The sequence below is a fragment of the Anolis carolinensis genome, chromosome 2 (genome assembly GCF_035594765.1).
Source record: "Anolis carolinensis isolate JA03-04 chromosome 2, rAnoCar3.1.pri, whole genome shotgun sequence".
Classification (NCBI taxonomy): domain Eukaryota; kingdom Metazoa; phylum Chordata; class Lepidosauria; order Squamata; family Dactyloidae; genus Anolis; species Anolis carolinensis.
The window spans coordinates 189,737,460-189,762,293 of NC_085842.1; the positions used below are offsets into that span (position 1 = coordinate 189,737,460).

At 40.1% G+C, this 24,834-nt stretch overlaps 1 protein-coding gene across 14 annotated transcripts in view; it reads right to left on the reverse strand.

Moving 5' to 3' along the window:
- The window catches only part of supt20h (SPT20 homolog, SAGA complex component), a 52,354-nt gene that overhangs the window by 4,860 nt on the left and 22,660 nt on the right, over positions 1 to 24,834 (reverse strand). For 7 of the 14 annotated variants that reach the window (XM_016991170.2, XM_016991173.2, XM_062971360.1 and 4 more), the window contains 15 exons: positions 21,524 to 21,640; positions 21,365 to 21,418; positions 20,908 to 21,047; positions 20,508 to 20,664; positions 20,367 to 20,423; positions 18,491 to 18,562; positions 13,299 to 13,456; positions 12,471 to 12,503; positions 11,475 to 11,592; positions 8,338 to 8,446; positions 7,117 to 7,278; positions 4,255 to 4,570; positions 2,396 to 2,554; positions 1,203 to 1,261; positions 377 to 481 (listed from right to left, as the gene is read on the reverse strand). In XM_016991170.2, the coding sequence (XP_016846659.2) occupies positions 377 to 481; positions 1,203 to 1,261; positions 2,396 to 2,554; positions 4,255 to 4,570; positions 7,117 to 7,278; positions 8,338 to 8,446; positions 11,475 to 11,592; positions 12,471 to 12,503; positions 13,299 to 13,456; positions 18,491 to 18,562; positions 20,367 to 20,423; positions 20,508 to 20,664; positions 20,908 to 21,047; positions 21,365 to 21,418; positions 21,524 to 21,640 (1,816 nt within the window). Of the gene's footprint in view, positions 1 to 376; positions 482 to 1,202; positions 1,262 to 2,395; positions 2,555 to 4,254; positions 4,571 to 5,010; positions 5,160 to 7,116; positions 7,279 to 8,337; positions 8,447 to 11,474; positions 11,593 to 12,470; positions 12,504 to 13,298; positions 13,457 to 18,490; positions 18,563 to 20,366; positions 20,424 to 20,507; positions 20,665 to 20,907; positions 21,048 to 21,364; positions 21,419 to 21,523; positions 21,641 to 24,834 lie in introns of those variants that run through there. The other 7 variants (XM_016991177.2, XM_062971363.1, XM_016991179.2 and 4 more) reach the window with 6 other exon arrangements.

Sequence of the window (24,834 nt, forward strand, 5' to 3'; positions counted from 1 at the left end):
AATAAATAAATAAATTCCACAGATCACCATTCGAAGAAACATGGTTACAGGTAAGCAATCTTACTTTCTCTAGGGTCACTGTACAGAGGACAATTTAACATGTAATGCATGTTTTCCACCTGACACTGGATACAGATGCATACTTTTCCAATGCCCTATTATTACAATAATCTATATCATTAAACAATACTGTTTAAATTTCCATTCTTTCTTCTTTTTTCTGTCACTTCCTATTGTCTCACACCTCTTTGTAGTTACAAATAGTGAGACAATAGGAAGTGACAGAAAAGAGTGGAAAGAATGGAAATCATATGTATGTCGGATGTTTGTAACTCTGAAATATATTTTGGATATTATTTTAGATAAATATGCCTACTTGATCTCCCTGTTGCTGAGAACTTGAAATTGGAGGTGGTTGGGATGAGAACTGGGAGAGTTGCTGCTGCTGCAAAGGGTTGAAAATCAGTGAGCCATCTGGAAGCTGTTCAGATTTAAAGATGGGACAGAGATCAGGTTGTATTCTCATACGACAAGCACAAAGAGAGAGACAGTCATAAACTAGTGCCTCCCCAATAAAAAAACTAAAAATCTGTGCCTGTTTGCCCAGTTACTTCACCAGACATCAAATCATTCTAAATCCAATCTCATTAGAAGTATATGTTCAGCACAAAACTTCAGCCTATGTGGAACATATCACAAAGTAAGAGTAGGGAAAGAGCAAACCAAAACATGTTGTACCATAGTATTCAATTGAGAACGTGTGTATTTCTCCTACAAGCCCCTCTGTTCGCCCTACATTTTCTTTCAAAATAGCAAACAGATGTCCACAACTCTAACTGTGGGAAGAGGGACAGAATGAAAAGGTGTCCAGAAGTATGAATATGAAGAAGCCCACTGCAAATCCCCAAAGTTTTGTAGATTTTTAGTGCCCAGGCATAGTTCTCCAATGGTCCGTCCTCCATGTCCTCTTTGCAATGTTTTTTTTACTTTGAAAAATTCCCATCCTGTTTTAACATTGTGTTTCCCTTCCTATAATAAAGGAGGCAAACATCCTTCCATCTATAGGAAGATATTTGAAAGGAAATCTTTTCAATTGAATCGATCTTTTAATCACTAGTCTGAACATATGGGCTTATTTCCTCGACATCTATGCTTACACAAAGTACAAAACTTGGTTCAAAGTATCTCACTCCTCAATTTACCTGCAAAAGATTCAGAGAATGAAGACCTGGACCATTTGTTAAACTCAAAGGGCCACATGCTGAAATTAGACAAAATAAAACTGCAATTACTTTTCAGAACAGTATTGCTGAATGTTCATAATGATATTATAATGCATTTGAAGGCTATTTCAACCATTTCAAACAAAGGTTTTCTTTAAAATGTAATTCTGTGTCAGCTTAAACTTAGATACAGTGAAGAGAAACATTCTTGAGTTTACAATAACTTTTTCTAGTCAACTAATAAAGTCTAACGGAAAGGTGGAACACATCTACAGGGAATCAGCTAAAGTGATAGCCTTTGCCCATTCCCTCTCTGGTGTGAAGTCTGAGGGGAAAAGTGGTGTAAAAGTGGTATAAAAATGCATTATATATTTATGTATTATATTTATATCGATTCCATCAAAATGTTCAAGGAGAGATAGAAAATCATTACAAAATACATGTCAGTGGAGAGATAGAAAGAACAAAAATGGAAAATGTAGTAGCAGATTAAGTTCTATAAATGCCATTACATCAATGGAAAATGCCTAGGTAAGAAGAGTTATTTTGTTGGGTATTAAAAACTCCTGAAGTGGTCAGCAAGCTCAAAGACCCAAGCAAGACTTTCTAAAAATGGTGCATCAACACAAAAAAACAACAATTTGCGGACTTAAGTCACATTATCTGCATAGTGTTCCTGCTATTTATTATGAGCTGAAAGGGGTAGGGGAATTGGGAAATGAAAATTAATTTTTATTAATTTTTCAATTAATTTTTTTCTTCCTCAGCTGTTTCAATGGATCTAAATTGCACCACACTTTCAACCTCTGCTCCACTCTTTTGACCCATCAAATCAAGCATGCCAAGTTGGTGCCAACAAGTGTTCAGTCTTGCATATGTAAGCAAAAAACAAACCAAAAAAACCCATGGTTTCACTTTTCAACCACTTCCATTTTTTGACAATGCCCCAGTCCCTAACCTGTCAAATAAGCAAGGAATATGTATACATTAATTTATTCAGTAATGGAGTTAGGATGTTATATGTGCAGAATTTTATCAAAACCTTAGTGATCATCAATGTAGATTCTGTTAATTTTAATGCAAATTAGAAATCCAAAGTTCTATAATGGACTATTATGCAATTTTACCATCAATCAATCTATCATTTTGTTCACTGCGACTGGCTTACATACCGACCTGGCTGAGAGGTGGGCTGCATTGCTGCAGGCAACGTGCTTGGCACTAGACCTCCTGGTGGCAAAATGCTGCTTAGGTTTATGCCTGCAGGGCTTATTGCACCAGTACTACACCCCAACATGGAGTTTGAGCCACTCATCAATGTTTGCGCACCACTGTACAAATGTAATGAGTACAAATTAGACCTAGACTAACAGGACATAATCAGATCACAAAGTGCTGGGTATTGGACAATTTTCCTGTCCAACTCCCAGCAAAGATATTTGTTTCATAAGTCTTGAGGTTACATAGTTCAGTCTCCAACTGATTTGTGAAGCCTTATTAAATTAATCAATAGATATGTAAACAACAGCAATTTTATTCGGTTAAAATGGACAAGGACAAAATGGGCCTATTTTTCTGTACAACATGTATCAGTTGGCATCTTAGATATGTTGGAAGAACAAAGATTGTTAGGACCAGAGCTTTCCAAATTGTATTGCAAGTGTGTCACATGAATCTAATGAGATACCTCCGAGTCTATGTGAAATAAGTAAGAAGTCATATACAGTAGTCTCGCTTATCCAACCTTCATTTAGCCAACGTTCTGCATTATCCAACGCAGTCTGCCTTTTAGTAGTCAATGTTCTCAATACATTGCGATGCTTAGTGCTAAATTCGTAAATACTGTAATTACTACATAACATTACTGTGTATTGAACTGCCTTTTCTGTCAATTTGTTGCAAAACATGATGTTTTGGTGATTAATTTATAAAATCATAATGTAATTTGACATTTAATAGGCTTTTCCTTAATCCCTCATTATCCAACATTTTTGCTTATCTGACATTCTGCCTGCCCATTTATGTTGGATAAGTGAGACTACAGTATTTGTAATATTTACAAAAATATAAATGAAAGCTTTTCGTAAAATATGTGATTACAATTTATGTAATAAGCATGCATTTTAAATTCATGTTGTGTTTGAATCTGTGTATTTTAATATGTATTTTATAGAAATACATTTTAATATGTATATTTGTGGAATTTTTATGATGTTTACGTGTGTTTTAATTATTCTGTAACCTGCCAAGCCATGAGGAGAGGTGGGTAAGAAATAAAATTATTATTATTATTAGTGACACAAAACATAGTATGACACAGCAAACGAGATCTATATCACAAAATGTATCACAAAATCACAAGTCGAACACTTCCCAAGTGTTTAGGACTGTGTGATGTATATTATTATTATCTCTTACAAGGGGAGGATTTGATAGTAAAACTGAATTACCATGTCGCAAAATGATACCTATATGAAAATTGTGCCACTGACATGAAATGTTTGGAAAGCTCTGGCTGAAGCACAGTGCCACATTTTGCCCTTATTTTTTAAACACAACTCCAAAGTCAGAAAAAATACAATACAGAAAATGACTTTAAGCTCTCAAACCAAAGAAAAATACAAAGCTGATGCTTTCTTATTATATGTCTTCAATTCTAAGACTCACTTTCCCCCCCCCCCCCCCTTGGTAAACAGCTCTAAAATGTATCTCAGAATCACAGGTGTATCTTACATATTTTTGGTGGTGGTGGCAGTACTGAAATCAGGGTGCATCTTACAATCAATGGCGTCTTACAATTGAAGAAATGGGGTATTTTTTTCTATTCCAAATCCACATATGAATGCTTAAGAAAGGGAAGCACAGCTTCTCACTTATAGCAAGCATTGATGCTTGATACTGGGGATTTAACTGGTAGTTTTTGGTATAACTAGGTATTTCATCATATTGCTATCTGACTCGAAGCATAGGTAATGACAAGATTACTATTAAAAAGTCAAAACAAGGAAGCAACATAGTGAAATCAGCTTACCACACAGAGCCCACTACATTGATGAAGTTAAGTCCTGCAGTGTTGGCCATGACCTGGTCGGAGGAGGTTCCTGTAGTAGTGGATGTTACCACGGTGGAAATAGGAATGGTCACTACAGGCAGTGCCTGGCTCAGAGACATTTGCTGCTGAGCAAACGGGGTGAGCAAGGTGGGTGGAGGGGCGAAGCCTGAATCTTGGGGAGTAGGGGTGGCAGAAAGGGCAGTCAGAGTGGAGCTCTGAGCATCAGGAGGAGGGTGTGGGGTCGATGAAGGGGTGCTGGTTGGAGGAGGAGCAGATGGCTTAGGAGTTCCAGACCCTGCTCATTGAGAAAAATAAAAAAGCACTAGTTTGTTATAAAAGTCCCTCTGGAAAATAAGGTTCATGGACAGAGTGGAAAACAAAGAAGCACCAAAGGTTAGGTACGGCGGCTCCTAACAGATGCAGCACCTCAAGAGCCACTCAACCTAAGCTGCAAAATGACCCTTCCAGTCTCCCCCTATTCCTGTAAGTCATCTTAGCACTGGTAAAACATTTATGCCATGAACAACGTCACGTCCTTTTAACGTCCTTCAATAAAGCCTGTATAAAACACGTATAAAAATCATCTGCACAGTACCATAGTACAACAGAAAGAAAAAAAAACAGATTGAACAAAAACGCAGACTATGACCAAATTGAGGAAAACAGTTCAAAGAGTTCTCCGTAAATCGTTTGCTTAAGCTGGGCTTAATCACAAAGGAAGGGAAGGAGCCATGGTTGTGGCAGAAAGGAAAAACTGTGCTTTAATAGAGAGCATAAATTTGGCATGAAGACACTGTATCAATGAAATGGGAACAAACAAACAAAAAAACCCAAAAGCTCTTGAGGTGTTTTCGTTTTATGATATTTTTTTTAGCTTTCATGTCCTGCAGAAAGAAAGGAAAGAAATGTGAATGTCTAGAAGCTGTGAGTAAAGTCTTTTTACAGCAACAAATGTGTGTAACATATTCATACAATTCATACTGGCAACACAACCGGTGGAAGGAAGGGGAGAGATTTGTGGGAATGAGACTAATCAAAGATTCCTTATAGGTGTCTTTATGCAAAACAGGAAGGCAGAGAAGACACTCTTGGAGCCATCCAAACAATTTCTGGACAGGACTACACTATGCAGCAAGATGAAAAACTAAGTAAGTATCTGTCTATTTTTTGGGTTCCCTGCCACTTTCCTTTTGTAAATTGTTTAGAGCAGGCATGGGCAAACTTGCTAACTTGGGGGCTGCATGACAGTCCAGAGCAGAGTGGGCAAGTCGGGAGGAGGAGGTACTTCCCCAAGTCCCTTCCCTGCCCTTTCTTCCCCTTCCCCTTCTTTCTCTTTTGGAGGAAGAAAGTGAAGGACAGGAAACATTTGTATCCCAAAAGGGTTGGCCTTGGTCAGGATGAGATGGTGGACGGGAGAGGAAAAGAGAGCCCGTATTGCCTACTCCTGATATAGAATCCTAGAGTTGGAAGAGAGCCCAAGGGTCATCTAGTCCAGCCCCCTTGACATGCAAAAAGGCACAATGAAAGCACTCCCAATAGGCTGCCTCTGCGGAAAAGCCTCCAGAGAAAGAGACTCCACCACATGCCCAGGCAGCCTATGCCACTCTCCAGAAAATTCTTTTCAGTCAAATCTCTTTCCCTGCCATTTGAAACCATAGCTCCCTTGTGCCCTGGTCTGTAGAGCAGCATAAAATCCGTTTTTCCCCTCCCCCGCAATGGGACACCCTTTAAATCTTGAAACATGATTCTCATGTTCCCTCTCTGCTATAATAATAATAATAATAATAATAATAATAATAATAATAATAATAATAATAATAATAATAAAATTTATAACCCGCCATATCTCCCGAGGGGACTCTACCTTCTCTTCTCCCAGCTAAACATCCCCCAGGAGGAAAGGAGGAAGGAAAAAGAGAAAGAAGGATGGATGGATGGAAGGAAGGAAGGAAGGAAGGAAGGAAGGAAGGAAGGAAGGAAGGAAGGAAGGAAGGGAGGGAGGGAGGAAGAGAAGGATGGAAGGAAGGAAGCGTGGAAGGGAAGGAAGGATGGAAGGAAAAAGAGGGAAAGAAGAATGGAAGGGAGGGAGGGAAGGAGGAAGGTAAGAGAGAAGGAAGGACGGACAGGATGGTGGGAGAGAGAAGGGCCTGAGAAAAGAGTCCAAGGGGCCGCATCTGGCCCCTGGGCCTGGGTTTGCCCATACCTGGTTTAGAGGTTGGTAAACATCCACAGTTGTCATTTTTTATTTTAGAAATTTGCAGCACTGATATTACCCCACAAATCCAAACTCAGCTCATTAAACATTTATAACTTGACTGCTAGACTGAGATGATTCTCATTTTGTCTTCAACAATGATTTGTAAAACAGTTAGCAGAGTTTTAAAAAGTCAATTTATAGTTTATTGTATTGCAACCTCTGGACTCATTATGTTATATATATACACAGATATACAACTACACCATATCTGATGATATATATGAAGTTTTGGCTCCTTAAAATATGCAAAGAACAATTGGTCATAGCAAGCTGTTGTTAATATACTGCATTTTAGAAATGTCTACGGTCATATTAATTGTGATGCTGAATTAAAGAGAGAATGTTGGTTGCATAAAATGGATTACAACGTATACACAAAGGGTGCATACATATAAGTATATTTATACAGAGAAACAAATACAGTTACAGCAAACGAAGTACATATAGTCAACAAGAGGTCTGCCTGAGGTGCTGCAGAAGTGTATATTCAATCTGGTGTGAGATGGACATTTAGGTTCTCCAATTAAGAAGTTTCCCACAAAAAGCCTATGAAGACTTAAGGGAGAATTTAGGGCGGGACTCACTTTGTGAAGAGCTTGCTGGAGACATAGCTGCTGGAGAAAGCAAGCTCAGCTGATTCAGGTCCAGAGACTGCTTCCGAGACACTGAGGGAGGCTTTGGGGCAGGAGGTGGAGGAGTCGGGGCTTTCAGGTGGCCACTTGACTGCTGTTGACTAAAAATACTACCTGAAAAACAAAATTAAGCTATTGGCGAAAGCTTTCATGGCCAGAATCACAGGGTGTTGTATGGTTTCTGGGTTGTATGGCCGTGTTCTAGAAGCATTTTCTCCTGACGTTTTGCCTGCATCTGTGGCTGGCATCTTCAGAGGATCCTCTGAAGATGCCAGTCAGAGATGCAGGCGAAACATCAGGAAAAAATGTTGCTAGAACATGGCCATACAGATCAGAAACCACAAAACACCCCAAAATTAAGCTAAATTTATGTTTCAGATGGAACACCAAAAATATTATAATTCACTACATATGGTAGATTATACACGAGTATGTCATTATAAGAAGGGCAAGTGAAGAGGTGAATTTGTTGCCAGCGGCAATGGCTAATCTTCATTTCTCTACAAGGAACACTGATATAATCCTCTTCACTTCCTGCTCTGCCAGAGAGTTGAGGGAAGTGAAGACCTGGCTTTGGAAATAGGCCTTTGAAAAATAACGCAATGCAATCATTTTAACTGTTAATTGTACAATTGATATGGAACATCTTGGACCTTGTTTTTGGATGATGTGTCTTATCATTGGAATGTATTTTAACTATCTTTTATGTATGTATCAATTTAAATCCAATTTTATCTCAAGCTTTTGTTTTTATGTTCAAGGTACTGTACAAGTGCCATTTGTAAGCCACCCTGAGTCCCCCTCGGGGTAGAGAAAGGCGGGATATAAATAAGGGAAATAAATAAATAAATAAGTGTGCCATGCCACCCCGTTTCCTGCTGCTAATCTATGGTTAGGAGACTGTTCCTAGTTAAAAAGCCTTGTCAAGAGACAGCCCGCCAGCCACTGAAGGTAGGGGAGTCTCATTATGGAAATTAATCACAATACCCCTCTCCTGCATGAGACAACGCCACAAAGTATAACTGAGACAAAACCCTGAATGTATGTGCACGCTGTTTTTAAAGTTGTATCCTTTTGAAAACTTAATAAAACATTCTTTTTAAATCTATAAAACTATATTTCTCCCAAAGTTATTTATAAGCTAAACAAAGGACAATGGTAAAAAACATTTACCTGACGAGCTGCCTCCTGAATTTGAAGGCATTTTGATGGGAGGTGGCCGGTATTTCACACTTTTCCCCAATAATGATGGCTGAACATATCCTGATATATTCTCAGGCTGCTAAAAAGATATGCAGAAACAAAAGTCACATAAAGACTGCAAAGAAGTGAAAATCTTATGTTCTGCAGGAAACTTATTGAGGACAAAATAATGCTCCAGGTATAACGTGATAGAAAATACCGTATACTGTATACTTGAATATAAGCTGAGTTTTCAGCCCTTTCTGGGGGCTGAAAAAGCCCCTCATGGCTTATATTCGAGTGAAGGTATAAGCCGGGGGGCTCTGCTGCCTCCACCGCTGCTACCAGGTCTTCTGAGTCCCCGGCCTTGCCTTCGCCTCTGCAGTCTCCTCTCGCTGCGAGGGACCTGCGCTCACTGTAAGGGGCCTGCATTCACTGTGAGAAGCCCTTTGCAGCGAGTGGAGACCTCGCAGCGAGTGGAGGATGCAGTGGACTCAGCCGAGACCTCTTGCCGCAAGTGAAGGCAGAAGGGGATTGGACTAGATGGCCCAAGGGGCCTCTTCCAACTCTATTATTATTAGTACTATTACAGTAGAGTCTCAGATAAGCAAAAATGTTGGATAATAAGGAGGGATTACGGAAACGCCTATTAAACGTCAAATTACGTTATGATTTTACAAATTAAGCAAGCACCAAAACATCATATTTACAACAAATTGACAGAAAAAGCAGTTCAGTACACAGTAACATTATGTAGTAATTGCTATATTTATGAATTTAGCACCAAAACATCGCAATGTATTGAAAATATTGACTACAAAAACATTGACTACTAAAAGGCAGACTGTGTTGGATAATATAGAACGTTGGATAAGTGAAGGTTGGATAAGTGAGACTACTGTATTATTATTATCATGAGTATTACTGGACCTGTCAGGCATGCTTTGATTGTGCTTTTGCTACATGAAGACAGAAGGGGGTTGGACTAGATGGCCCAAGGGGTCTCTTTCAACTCGATGATGATGATGATTATGATGGCTGGATGGACATCTATCACGGGTGCTTTGATTGTGCTTTTGCTGCATGAAGGCAGAAGGGGGTTGGACGAGATGGCCCAAGGGGTCAGCCCCCAAGGGGACTGATATGACACTTTACCTCGACTGGTTTTTAAATTGCTTTTAATGATAATTATTTAATGCAACTATTTATTTAAACTTATTGTACAATGTTTAGTATTGTCTTTTGTTTAAAATTGTATGGTTTTTTGTTTATATATGCATTGAATGTTTGCCTGTTACTATGTTGGAAGCCTCCCTGAGTCCCCATGGGGAGAGAGGGTGGGGTACAAATAAATTATTATTACTATAAAGTTATTATTGATACCATAGTGTTTTAGTTAACCCTCCGATTCCACTTACAGAGCTAGTTTACTGTTTGAAATATGGTAAATATCCAAAAACATTTAACCTACTGATGCCTCAATTAATGGAATTTTATTGATATCTATTTTTATTTTGAAATTTACCAGTAGCTGCTGCATTTCCCACTCTCAGCTTATATTTGAGTCAATAAGTTTTCCCAATTTTTTGTGGTGAAATTAGGTGCCTCAACTTATATTCGGGTCACCTTATACTCGAGGATATACGGTACTGAAAAACAGATCAGGGAACTAAAATGGCAGACTATATAACAGCTTAAATTCCCTTCTACCTACCTCTCTTCTTCAGGGTTGGGATTCAGGCACACTTCAGTAACAGAAAGACTATTCCACAAGTATATATTTATTTTGAAGGGAACACTATGTTACAAGAAGACTAACAAATGATTCTAGAATCAGAGTTAAAATTTAAAATGTTTCCTGGGAAAATTAAAATTATTTGAAATCTATAATAATTAACACTTATATGTGCGGCTACTACTACTACTACTACAACTGCTGCTGCTGCTGCTCTAGCTCTGCTCAATGATTGTAGGCCTGCGTTTAAGGCACGTGGGGAGTTCTTACTGAATGGAGGCATCGTCTAAGCCAAATTTTTATTTGAGTTCAAACATAAACCAAAGTAAATGCATCGAAATAAGAGTGCAAGGCCTATGGAGAAAACGTTGGTTTTCAATGAGGTCGCCAGGGCAAAGAAAATCCCCACATTTAACATTATATAACACGATTTTTGTCCCTGGGTTGTAAATGTCATTTCCTAATTGGTTCTATCACTAAAAAAACAAGGAAAAAGTTTATTAAACTGCACACTTTGTCTTTGTGGGAGGGACATCCTGCAACCTGTTTTGCGACAGCTTTTCAGTGAATGTCATCAAGTTACAACCAATTCAACACAGTTTGTGGCAGCCGCATACATGAAGTTTCTTTAGTAGAACAACTGCTTTCAAAGTAAGTACCATAGAATCATAGAATGATAGAGTTGGAAGAGACCTCATGGGCCATCCAGTCCATCCCCCTGCCAAGCAGCAGGATATCGCATTCAAAGCACCCCCGACAGATGGCCATCCAGCCTCTGCTTAAAAGCCTCCAAAGAAGGAGTCTTCACTAATATGCTTTCAAAATTTTGAAACTATTGAAAGAAAACACTTTTCTTTGACATACAGTTTGAACTGAAAAACCTCTGCTCTTCTTTCATCCTGTTTTCTAACCTGAAGGATTTCCAAACATAAAGTAAATACAGGACTGCTTTGGCAGGGTGGACATCTCTACTAAATCAATTCGCCTCTCCTGCGTTTCATCTAATGCTAACCTTATGGTGTCTGCAAATGTGCCTTGACTGTCTTCCACTGTATTTAATATTTCCCATTCATCTATAAGAGGAAAATTAAAGTTCTACACTTGGACAGTAGATTAACAAGTTGACTAAGGATGATTTAAATACTTTGAAACATCCACAAAAAGATGCCTCTGTTAAGACACTGGTTTCAGCTCTGTAGCACTTGAAAAGGGTGTTTGCATTGCCCCTATGACTACCACACAGTTAAAAAAGGCTTAACACTAAAGCCAGTATTGCTACACTTATTCTATGGTTTGAGTTGGCTTAGGGGTATGCCTGTCTGACTAATCTTAAATTGCTGCAATTTTTAATGGTCACTGAATGTCCTGTAATATATATGAAGGAGCAACATACTTCCATTTCCTTCCCAGGAGAAAGTTCACTTAAATAGACTGCTCCATTGGTGTTATGAAACATCTTCACTGTGCATTTAGCTTCATTTTGAACAAGTTCCTGGTATTGATTGACCACTCTGCAAAATGATATTAAACAGAAGTCTTTCATTAAGTCATATAAATATTAAGGACAGATGTAGCAACTCAATCACAAAACTAAATAAGCATTTTTGTGTTCTTTGTGCTTATCTACTACTTCTAGTTGTTCAATTAACTCAAGGAACTGTAATCCGTGTGTAACATGTTTTCCTCTAATTATACAAAGCTTTGTATTTATAAATATGTTTTCCTCCATTTCTTATTTGAGTTTCTTCCAGGATTTGATTGTCATGAGAAACATAAGAATGTAGGAAATAAAGCAACTAATGGCAGACAGGAAAAACTATATGCAGAACATGCAAACTTACATACGATTTTGTGCCCATTGTTTGCAAAAAGATTTAACATGTTATTATACAGCTTGGGCTGTGGCGCAGGGGGCTTGGGCTGTGGCGCAGGCTGGAGAGCAGCTGCAATGAATCACTGCAATGAATCACTCTGACCAGGAGGTCATGAGTTCGAGGCCCGCTCGGAGCCTATGTTTGTCTGTCTTTGTTCTATGTTAAAAGGCACTGAATGTTTGCCTATATGTGTAATGTGATCCACCCTGAGTCCCCTTCGGGGTGAGAAGGGCAGAATATAAATGCTGTAAATAAATAAATAAATAAATAAATAAATAAATAAAATGTCAGCCTTAACCAGAATCCTAAAGCCAGAAGTAATTATTCAAGGAAACTAAAGGATCAAAGAGAGATCCTGCTGGGAAGGGAAAAGGGAAGAATTTGCACACCATACAGGTTTCAGGCACTAAGTCAGATTACAAAATAGAGGGAAGAAAAAAAAATAAGGGCACATCTCAGGCAAAAGCAACAACCAGTTAGCAATGTAATTACGGAAATCCTGATTAAATACTTACCTTACAGCTTCTGACTTTGAGCCAATAAGAAACCTGCAAACAACACATATTTAACAAATTAGAAAGTAAAAAATATAAGCTGAATATGCTCCTGTTAGAAATGGGGCATATAAGAGTAGGAGAAGGAGGAGGAGGAGGGCTGTGGGCTGCATGCACGCTGAAATTTTTGGACCAACTTCAACTTTCCAAATCGTCAAGAAACAAAACCACCAAACCACAAACAACAATATGGAACACGATTTTTGACCCTTTAATTTCCTAATTCATTCTATCATTTAAAAACATGGAAAAAGTTTATTAAACCGCAAAAACATTGTTTTTGTAGGACATTCTGCAGCACATTTTGCTACAGTTTTTCAATGAATATCTCACCGAATCTCAACCAATTCAGCGTAGTTTGCGGCAGCCATAAAACCAAGTTTCTGGAGTAGAACAACTACTTTTAAAGTATGTACCACACAATTAAACAGGAATACTTTCAAACCAAGAACAGAAAATGTTCCAAATTTCGTTACATATTGTAATTGTGAAAACAAACATACCACCAAATTTTCAAGAAACTTCTCTCCTGTGGGATTTGTTGACAGATTTAGGTGGCATACCGTCTACTAGCAGTTTGCCCTATAGAGTTATGGTTACAATGAAGCAGTGAAATAGACTCTTACTCCCAAGTTACAATCCTCTCTGTTTCTGTTGTTCAGGGACCCTAATTCCTGTTGAAGATCAGGCTGAAAACAAACATTTCAGTTTCCAGAACGCAGAAAACGTTTCCTCAAAGCTACTATGCACAGCACCTTTCCTCCAAAATCTAACACTAGCACTGCTTACTGTGACGGAACAGTTGGGATCTCATTTTCTTCTTCGCTTTGAATCATCTGTATTTTGCCATAGTATAACGGATTCCCTAAAGACTGGAAAATTGTCAGTTTTGTTTTCTGCAGTTGACTTCCAACTTCGCATTCAAAGACATAATCTTCTTTTACCTCCTGTTGAAAAAAAAAGGTATGTATATGAGCAATTCATCCCCCAAAACTTCCTTTTAGCACAGATAAAAATAAGCTGAAGAGCTTTGGAGGAACAAAAAAAGGGTGAGGCTCACAACGCCCTTGAAGTTGCAGTGCAGAAGGGAGCCTTGTCTTTCTTACATTATTTTCCCAGGGATTTATTTACTTTTATTTGTCATTACAATTAATTTACATCTTTCCCTCTATCAGAAATGTCACTGAAGAACCAGAAATGGTTCAAGTTTCCTGAAGATTCATGGCCCTTGTGATGCACATCTATACTCGCCCATTTTTGGGATCTGCCCCTGAAGAAGAAAGGGGCCCTCGCACTGTGCTTCAAGGGGGGATGCAATCGATCTTATCCTGCCCCTTATCCTGCTCTCTGAGAGGCCTCAAATGTAACACTTAATATTATTATTTATATCAGGTCTTCTTAAACTGTTTCCAATGAGGACCCCTTTTTGCCAGAGAAATTTTTACACGACCTGAGGGATTAAGGTATACAAAAGAGGTATAAAAATCAAATATTTATTTATATATATATATATATATACCACTCTTCTTCCCCAGGGAGAAGTTTGATAAACAAGCTAATTTCCCTTTTTGTGGAGTGCAGCTGAAGCATTTTCTGCAAAGTCCATTATGAACACTCTAGGTAAAGGTATTCTCCTGGCATTAAGTCTAATCATGTCCAACTCTGGGGGTTGGTGCTCATCTCCATTTCTAAGCCGAAGAGCTGGCGTTGTCCGTAGACACCTCCAAGGTCATTTGGCCAGCATGACTGCACAGAGCGCCATTACCTTCCCGCCAGAGCAGTACCTATTGATCTACTCACATTTGCATGTTTTCAAACTACTAGGTTGGCAGAAGCTGGGGCTAACAGTGGGGGCTCACTCTGCTCCCAGATTCGAACCACCAACCTTTTGATTAGCATGTTCAGCAGCTCAGGAGTCTAATCCTCTGCACCACCGGGGGCTCATACAAACATTCTACTTTGTTGCTAACAGGTTTGTGTAAGTGGGTGGCATTCAGAGACCTTTTAGTGTTAACCAAGGGGACTCTATCTGGGGTTGGGACCCACTGTCAGGATACCCATAACAGCCTTGAGAAGTGGCTGCTCCGTTCACCCTGCCATGTTGGCAAAGGGGGGAGGTTGCGAAGAAGATGGAGAATGTAAAATAAATAAGAGCATCTGGCAGTGTTTTGGAAATCAAAACTGTAGCTTGTGCTTTGGGAATTGAAAGTAGAAACTGTGAGAATATCTTCTGACCAGAAGACGGTGGGGAATAATATCATGATACAGTATATAATGTCTTGAGATACACCAAGGAGTGGGAGGGGAAAGTTAGAGCTGACTTTCTTGGAGTCTGGCAAGAAAGGAAAATAAAGGCTTTGTTTCCAGTGAACTTCATTGTGAGCTTGTCTTAATTCCACAGAGCTTCCAGGTTCTGGCATTAAGTCAGTTCTCACTTCTCATTGATCTTCCTGTGACTAAGCGGTGAGATAAACCATTTATACTACGGAGGAAGAAGATCAGCTGAGTCTCAGGGCAGTTGGTCCTGTGGAACTCACCACCACAGAAGTGTTGGCAGCTGCTCTCAAGATGGATCTCTTGGGTCTGGGAAGCGAGAGTGAGGAACAAATAACTACTGGACTATCTTTAAGTTCAACTCAAGTCCCGGCAAAGAAAGGTGTAACTGTGAGCTTCAAGTGAAACTGGAGAGGCAGTTGGAGAATCTTTTTCTGGAACCAGCATGGATGCCATGGAAAGGATGCTACAAGCTTTCTCATTACAGCTGGGGGAGATGAGAAGAGAAGTGGCAGCGACCTGGAGAGCAACTGTCAAAAGGGGACCAGGCATGGGCAGAAGCAGCAGCCTCACGGCCCTCTAGCCGCATGATGTTTGCAGAGGAGGGAGTAGATGGATGCTCAGGGAGCTGCAACATTCCAATCGGGGATGCTCGGAAGAAACCAACTATCAGTGTCTGCTGGAAAATGTGGGTTCAGGGTAAAAATTACTGGAGATCCAAGCCAGCTTTCGTATTTCATCACAAATGTAAGAGACTACATGGAAGATTATGGGGCTTTTTTCCCATCGGAGGGAGCAAAGGTCCACTGATGGGGGCAAATGTAAAGAGGCCTGCTGCAGACTGGCTAATGCAAACGTATGATACTAGAACCCCTGAGTTGAGACGGCTACAAGATTTCTTGGAAGCCTTAAGGAGCTGGTTCCAAGATCTGCTAGTAGAAATGAAAGCCAAGGCGCAGCTCAGGAAGCTGTATCAAGGGTCCTGACTCATCTCCGAATACATGCTCGAGTTCAAAGCAATTGCGGGGGAAATTCAAGATTGATCAGAAGCTACTAAATTGGAATATTTCTGAATGGGCTTACACTCTGATGTGTTGGAATGGGTGCTACATGGAGATAACCCAGAAACTTTGGAAGACTGGATAATCCTTGCAGGGAAAGTGGAATGCAACCAGGAGCAAGTGAAGAGGAGATCCAGAGATGGTGGACAAGAAAGGGTGATAGCAGCAGCAGTGGCACCCCCAATGCGAGCCCGATCAAGTAGCCGAGAAAGAAAGGGGAAGCAAGGAGCATGCTTCACTTGTAGAAAGGAAGGTAAAAGAGTGCCCGAATGTTGGAAGCGGGCTGCACAAGCAAAGGGAAATAAGCCTCCTCCATGGAAGACTCCTCCTCCACCCAAAGTGGCAAAGGAGAAAGTATTGGCAGCAATGGAGACAAAACCCAGGGTCCAGAGCAAATGCCAGCTGAAGGAGGAGAGTGGGATGAAGAATCTAGATGGCTGCAGGGAAATGACAACGATCTGCTGTAGACACCCACTGACAGATTTGACTCCCTCAGAGCACAGACACTTTGGCGAGTCTAAACTTAAAAGCTGTTCAAATAAAGGTGGAATTACAAAACCTGGAGATGGGGATAAGGGTAACAATGAAGGGTCTATTAGACTGTGACTACATAAGATGTTTGATTACCTCAGCCCTAGCAGAGCAATTGGGAATAAAACCCCAGCCAGTAAAGACACCAGTGGTTTTTGCCCAGTTATATGGATCCACAGCAAATGGGCCCCTGGTGACAGAAAAGACTAATTTTTTGAAAATGACCATGTTATCCTATCAAGAGACATTACAGTTTTTAATCTCACCCATGGCACACCAGCCGGTCCAAGGCAGGGTATAGGGCCATTCTTTTACAAGCTGCTGATGGAAGAAAGCTGAGAGCCTGTGCCTATCTCTCCAAGAAGTTCTCGGACACAGAGAAAAGATGGCATGTGTGGGAGAAAGAATATTTTGCAGTCAGAGCTGCTTTGTTAAATTGGTGACATTTTTTAGAATGGGTCTCGGTCCCCTTTGAGGTTTGGACTAATCATAAAAACATGCAAGCATTGCAAACTCCCCAGAAGCTGAATGATATGTAGCTTTGGTGAAATAGTTTTTTAGCTGCTTTAACTTCATGCTACACTTCTTCCCCGGCTATCAGACCTATTTAGCAGATGCACTGTCTAGGATGCCGATGGTTGACTATTCCTTCTCCCCAGGAGGGGGGGGGGGGTAGGCACCATTTTCTCCCAAAAACAGTTGGAGCTGGCTGTTCAGACCTGCTCCCAGTTCATGGCAAGAAACACGTTGGTGGCTGACCAAGCAATACCGCTCATAGAATGGACCTTCCTTCAATTATGAGGTAATTTCAAACGAACAGCCACAGGGTTTATAATCTGTGATATCGGAAAGGGTCCAACAAACTAAGGAGTTAACTTATGAGAGAGCTGCATGATCTTTAAATACTTTGTGGACAGGTAAACCAAGTCCCCCACATCGAAATCTGTTGTGCAACCCTCTTTTTGTCAGCAAACTTTTTGTAATCCAGTTTGACCAATGACAAAGTTTGTTGTATCAGAGGCCACACTGCTGCAATCTTTCCCCCTGCGCTCCCCAGACGACACAAGTCCCGAATCATGACTATCTATCTCAGGGAAGGGGGGAAAGCCTTTTCCATAAACAGTCTAAAACAGAGAAACCCCAGTGGAAGAGTGCCGAGCGTTATTATAGGAAATCCTGGTGATATGTGCTATAACGCCTCAGGAATTGTTGCAATGTCTTTTGAACTCGCACAGTAGCGCCATCAGTTTCAGGATGAAACACAGAGCTGAGTGCTCTTCCTGTGCCCATGAGTATTTAAAACCTCTTCCAAAAATTTATTGTAAATTGAGGGCCTCTGTCAGATATAATGCACTCCAGGCACCCATGTAGCGTGAAGACATAGCGCACAAACAACTTAGCTAATTCTGGAGCAAAAGGAATCCTTTGGACGGGCACAAAATTTGCCTGCTTGGAAAACAGGTCGGTTATAATCCTTTACTGAAAGTTACTATAGAATTCCCCTTGAGGATCTAGAAAATTCTTAAGAGTTATTCTCTCTAGGCATTCACTATGTACTTTAACATGACCAATCCATATGCCAATTTCTGGCAGAATCATACCACAGTAACACTTGGATGATCCAGAAAATTGCAGGCAATTGCTGAGTTACTCACATCCAAATTACATCTGACTCCTAGTTACAAATGGGGGTGGGGAGATAACAGGAAATGAGAGGAAATCTATTCCAAGGAGGGAAGATTTACTCCTGGAAAAGTCATCATAGGAAAAAGGAGTCTCCACTGAAGCTTTATCACCAATCCTTGTTTCCATAACAACCCACAATGTTCAAAATTCAATAGTTACAGAGACAGAAAGTGAGGTGAAATCTTCTGAACATGGGAGCAGACAGAAAAATGCATACTACATGGGTGTTGATGCTTCCCTATGCTTTCTAAAACTTTAAAAAATGGCAAACCTACAGAACCTATCTAGTCCATAACCTGGGGACTGCCTATAATAGTCAGATATGGAAAGGTGAAACTGCAGGTTTGGGGGTCCTATTATACTGTCATTTTTAGGATTAAAAAACTGTTAACCTGTAGGGAGAGTAGTCTAAAGGTTATAGTTACTTACATGTGCTGGCCAAACACTTGGCTGCGAGTCATCAGTCTTGATAGATTTTTCCACTTTGGCATATTTTTCCACCTTTAGAAACATTAAGAGAAAAGTGCATTGAAATTAAAGCTGGCAACAAAAATTAATTGACTGGTCTAACACTTTTGATCAGAAAAATACAGAACTAGATTTAGATATAACTGCCATGAATTTAATATTTCTACAAATTTCTACAATATAAGACATGAACGTGGTATTTTGGAATTACTGACAGTCCCTGAGTTACAAACATCTGACAGACAAATAGCTCATAGTGAAGAATGAGGGTGAGAACTCTACCCCTCAGAAGGGAAATCCGCTCATGGGGGAAAGGTGTCTCCACTGAAGCTTTATCACCAATACTTGTTTACACAAGTCAAATATTTCAAAATCCAATTATTACAGGTGAGATGAAATCTTCTGAATAAGGGCGCAGACAGAAAGATAAACACCACAGGGGTGTTAACCCTTCCCTATGCTATTCAAAGCTTATAGGAATTATACACACACACACACACACACACACACACACGGGAGTGAAGTTACACAAATTCAAATTAAGAACAAACCTAAAGGACTTATTTGCCTGTACTGTTATGTTTCAACATAATGTCTCATCCAGGCTTTCCACTTTTACATAAATACAATTGTAATAATATAGCCCATAGAAAAAATAACAGTTCAAATTATCCAGATTAGTCCTCCTTCAAATTGCACTTATTTTTACCATTCTGCCTTAACATTAATCTGAACAATAGTGTCTGTGTTTACATCAGTAACATGCTGAACAAATGGTTAACAACTTAAATGAAATGTTTGTTGTCCCCCCTTCCATAGAATGGGTTTTAGTATCTGCTGGGATTTGATTCACCAACCTTCATGGATACCAAAATCCATGGATGAAAACCCCATAATGCACAGTAATACCTTGACTTAAGAGTTTAATTCATTCCACGACTTAATTAAAATGCTCTTAAGTTGGGATGCTCTTAAGTAGAGGTACCACTGTATATGTCTCTGATATAAAATGACAAAATCAAGGTTTATTTTATGAAATTTGTTTTTATGAATATTCCTAAGTCATAGATGGTGGAATCTGTAGAAGCAGAATCCGTGAATACAGAGGACCAATTACACACATTATTATTATTTATTAACTGCATTTATATCCCACCCTTCTCGCCCCAAAGGGGATTCGGGGCAGTTCACAACAAAGGCACAATTTGATGCTTTGAATACATAAAAGAAATAAAACAACATACACTTTAAAATCGCATAATTAAAATATATCAAACTTACAACAATTATTCAAAATCACACAGTCCAAAAGTGTATTCCAGGGGCCATTCCGATTGTCACTTGCACTATTCATTATTGCACTGAAAGATCATTATTGCACTGGGAATCATTGTCCAAAAGCTTGGTCCCACAGCCATGTCTTCACTTTCTTCCTGGAGGTCAGGAGGGAGGGGGCTGATCTACTTTATCGGGGGAGGGAGTACCATAGCCCAAGGGCCATCACCAAGAACGCCCATTAGCAAATTATGGACACAAAACATTCCATAATAACAGCATTATTTTATAGAAAATAAATAATTGTGACTCTGTTTCCACCACAGAGCTATTACCAATTGAGCTATCACAATGAGACCTCAAGCATGGCTGAGGAACTTCCACAAATATGCCACTACTTGGCATTGAATGTTTGCCAATTTTTGTGTAAGCCACACTGAGTTCGCCCAGGGAGATAGGCCTGAATAAAAATAAAGCATTATTATTATTATTATTATTATTATTATTATTATTATTATTATTATTATTATTAATAGTGGGCTGCCCTTGAACCACAACTTACATCTACTTCCGATGGCACACTCAAATAGCAAGGAGCCTGTTTCCACATATCCACGCACTAAAAGGAAAAATAAAACAAAGTTAGGAAAATTGACCACCAAGATTATTCATCCAATTTGCTTTCCTCTAAAAATATACATACATTTCCAGCTTTTGAAATTTTGAGGTCATGCTGCGGGGCTGCTTTTCTCTCCCTTCTTCTCTGCACATAATCTAACAATTTAAGCTGTGGTGGTGTTGTGCAATGATTCACTTCCTGCTGTCTATTCAGCGATGACCTGGAGTATCTCTTGAAACACCTACAAAACATTGAAACAACTAAAAGAAGGAAATTTACGTCAGTCTTACATAACAGTATTCATCAAAAGGGGGACCCCAAAACTCAGGCCTGAACGAGTTGAGCATACATTTTTAAAGTTTTTTTTTCCTAAGGGGCTTTTGTTCTGATGGAAACTTGGTAGCTAATATCTACATTATTACACAGTAATTTAAAATAAAATATTTAAAGCAATCTATTCCCATAGATTCCCATGTTCCAATACCGTTTCATCGGGCGGGTATTCATTTTCTGCTTGTTGTAGAGAACTCTGTTTGTTGTACATGTTACAGCAATTGAGGGATCTAGACAGAGGGGTTCAGCTGTAGCTAGTACGAGCTGGCTTTCTAGTAGGAGTTTGTCTTCCTAAAACATGAACACAAACATTTCAATAATTTCATCAATAATAATAATTAATAATAATGATAATATATAAAAACCCTCTACTGAGCATCTGCAAAAATAAATACCCCAAGATAACTTATTTTTATGCGACTGGCTGCATCTCAGGAACACTTAGATAGCATTTTTATCCGCTAACCTATCTGATTGTACAGTTGCCATGTTATTGTAATAGCTAGGTGACACAAAATAAGAAAACAATTGCCACGAATTGGCTTCTTTCTCTTACAGATAAATCACTGAATTACAGAACTGATAAACTCTATAACTGTAATATCTACCTGTGTCCATTTGTGGTTGTCACTTGTAATGGAATGAACATCACAAACCAATGTCTGAAAAAAATATAAAACACTTATTATTCATAATTGAGAGACTGAATGTCTATGTTTTTTAAAAAAAATCTGAGCAATGAAAATCTTAAAACATGAAGAACATACTTGCATTGTTGGACGTAAAAGAATGTGCCTGCTTTGATATGTTGGGGACTTCAGATTACCAGACTGTCTATAATCACGTATTTCTGTTATGACACATCCACAATGAAAAATGTTGATCTGTTTAAAAGAGAATCATATATGAACATACCCTCTATATGCATTAAGAATTATATCTGTAAACACCGTTTATATTTTTATTCTTTTAATAAATGTCCTGAGCAATGTAAATGGGAAGGGTCAACAAAACTGAGGATCCTATTTTTCAAGTACAACACATTATTTTTTTAAAAAACCAATACATATGGAGGCACCAAAACTCAATTCAGATGTTGGGCTAAACTCTAATTTGGGTTAAACTCTGATTTAAAATTCCAGGGACATAAATGAAACAATATGATCTTTTGAATATAATGGGGTTTAGGCCTTGTCCATACTAGCAAAATAATTCAGTTCAGTTTTGACTCCTGTTAGGAAGACATGCACCCATTATAATCTTGATAGTCACACAGTACCTTCAACAGAAATCATATGAGGACAAAAGGGATAACAATGACTTCATTTCTTTATCTCTAACATGCATGTCTTCTTGTTTTCTTATCAATTTTACAATCTACCATACACTCTCACTGGATGCCTCCCCTATCCAATCCGCTTCCCCTTTGGATCCCAGTGAGTGATCATGAGTGACTGTTAAATGTCTCTCAAAACATGTGCACACAGGATGTAGGGCAGGCATAATGAGGGGAGAGTCCAGGTAGAAGGTGGGGATGATGGTGGCTTTTGCAGATCCACTGGTGTCAATATGAGATTGATTGGGTTGCATACTAAGCAGCTTCTCTCACCTTATGAAACATTTTAGACTGGTTCCTCTGCAAATGAATTAAAATTTCATCTCTGGTCCAAAACAAATAATTTACTCCTCACATTTGTGTCTGCGCGGTTCCTTCCAACGAATTCATGGTGGTGTACAAAGCTTTCTTGTCCTCGGGGAAGGAGGAGGAATAAAAAGGTAAAACAGCTTCCACCTTCCCTTGCTTCAATGTGGTGCTGACCTGGGCATGCCTAGTGGAGTCAACTTAGCACAGCTGTCTCTTTGCTAGGATTCACCACAGTTAGCATCATGGGGCACTGAAGGCAGGAAGAAGACTAAAGAGCCTAGCTGCTAGAGGTACCTCAGCTAAACAGTTCCATCCTCCAGGTTCAAAGAAATAACATGGTGCTATGGTGGCTGTTGTTGACTCCTTGGCAAAACACAGGGTGATCCTCTGGTTGCACTGGCTCTGTTATTTTCCCTTATATAGTAGAAAAACATGAGGGTTTCAATGCAGCAATTGTGCAAATCTCCTCTCCTCTTATACAATTCCTGAAGAAGACATTTATTTGGGACTGAATCATAGAACAGAGTTAGAAGAGATCACATGGGCCACTCAGTCCAATCCCCTGCCAAGCAGGAAAAGCACAATCAAAGCATCCCTGACAGATGGTCATCCAGCCTGTTTAAAAGCCTTTAACAGAGCTTTCACCGCACTCCGAAGCAGAGAGTTCCACTGTTGAACAGCTCTTAAGGTCAGCAAGTTCTTCCTAATGTTTAGGTGAAATCTCCCTTCCTATCATTTGAACTCATTGCTCTGAATCCTAGTCTCCAGCGCAGCAGAAAACAAGCCTGCTCCCTCTTCCTTAGGACATCCTTTCAAACATTTAAATCATAACACCACTCTTCAGAATAGTGCTAATGTACAATGAATGTTAAAAATAAAACAGCAACAGTATTCTTGCTAGAGAGAGGACATCACCCACCAGTCTGTCCTGCCTACATAACTGGACCCCAGTCCTGAGTAGCATACTAGTCCAGCCCCTCTCGATGGATTGTCATCTTGTTATAGTGAGGGGGCTTGCGTGTTCTGATGAACCTGCGGGCACAACCACTGGAGTCATGCACTCCCAGAAGTGGCCGCAGGGGAGGTTCTAGACCAAGCACAATCCGAAGACCCAAAGACCTCAACAGCGGAGCAGGCAGAGGATAACATGGTACATGTTACAATGGCTGTGAAGGCGGAAGAAGGCTGCAACAGACTGAGAATCCACTCTCGCTGTGGTAACCACACCACTGCTGGAACCTCACTCTGTAAAGACTGTGTGTTGACCGGCCGTGCACTGACCTCCACACATTAAAAAAAATCACTAACAAAAATAAAAACAAACCTACAAAAGTCCCATGGCGATTAGCGAGTGGCGACAGGGGCAGGACTGTGAATTCTGGAAGCCCCAAGTCACAGACTGGCACATGGGCTCAGTCGTTCTACCCCAAGGTCCGAGGCAGTTGAATAGTTCAGCAGCTGTATCCATGACTGAGCAGCCCTTTTTAGGATCCGCTTTGCTCACCCCACATGGGGAAGGGGCTAGAAAAGGTGCCCTAAACATAGTCTGCCTCTCTTACCCTGACTGGACTGCCGCGTCCTGAGGGGTCACCACTCTGCGGCCAAAAAAGAGAAATGAACTTTGGAACATGGAACGAACGGACACTGTTGGATAACACTGACAGCGAAGGCCCCGAACGCAGGACTGCTATCATTGCAAGGGAGCTGGGACGCTTTAACATCGACATAGCAGCCCTTCAGGAGACCCGGAGAGCAGGAGAGGGACAGCTGAAGGAAGAAAAAGAAGGCTACACCTTCTTCTGGAAGGGACTGCCTGAAGAAGAGCGAAGAATATACTGAGTTGGCTTTGTTATCAGTAATGACCTGGTGAAGCACCTGACTGAGGCACCCACTGGCATCAATGAACGACTCTCAACCCTCCGAATTAACCTTGCCAAAAACCAACAGGCAACCATCATATGTGCCTATACACCAACTCTAGATGCTGACGAAGACATCAAGGAAAATTTTTATTGTCAGCTGGACACCATCCCATCGGAGATACTTAAGAAGGACAAAATCATCCTCCTAGGGGACTTTAATGCCAGACTTGGACGGGAATCCGACCTGTGGCCAGGGATCATAGGAAAAGATGGGGTCGGAAAAAGCAACTCGAATGGCATCTTGCTTCTCACCAAATGTGGAGAGCACAATCTTGTCATCACCAACATGCTCTTCCACCAGAAAAACAAGCTCAAGACATCATGGAAGCACCCCCAATCAAAGCATTGGCACCTCTTGGACTACGTAATTACACATGCCAGAAACCGCCACGATGTGCTTCTCATGACAGGTGCTGATGACTGCTGGACGGACCACAGGTTAATCCGATCCACGATGGCTATCAAGATCGTCCCCAAACGCAGACTCCAAGGAAGAAAAACAAGGCGTAAA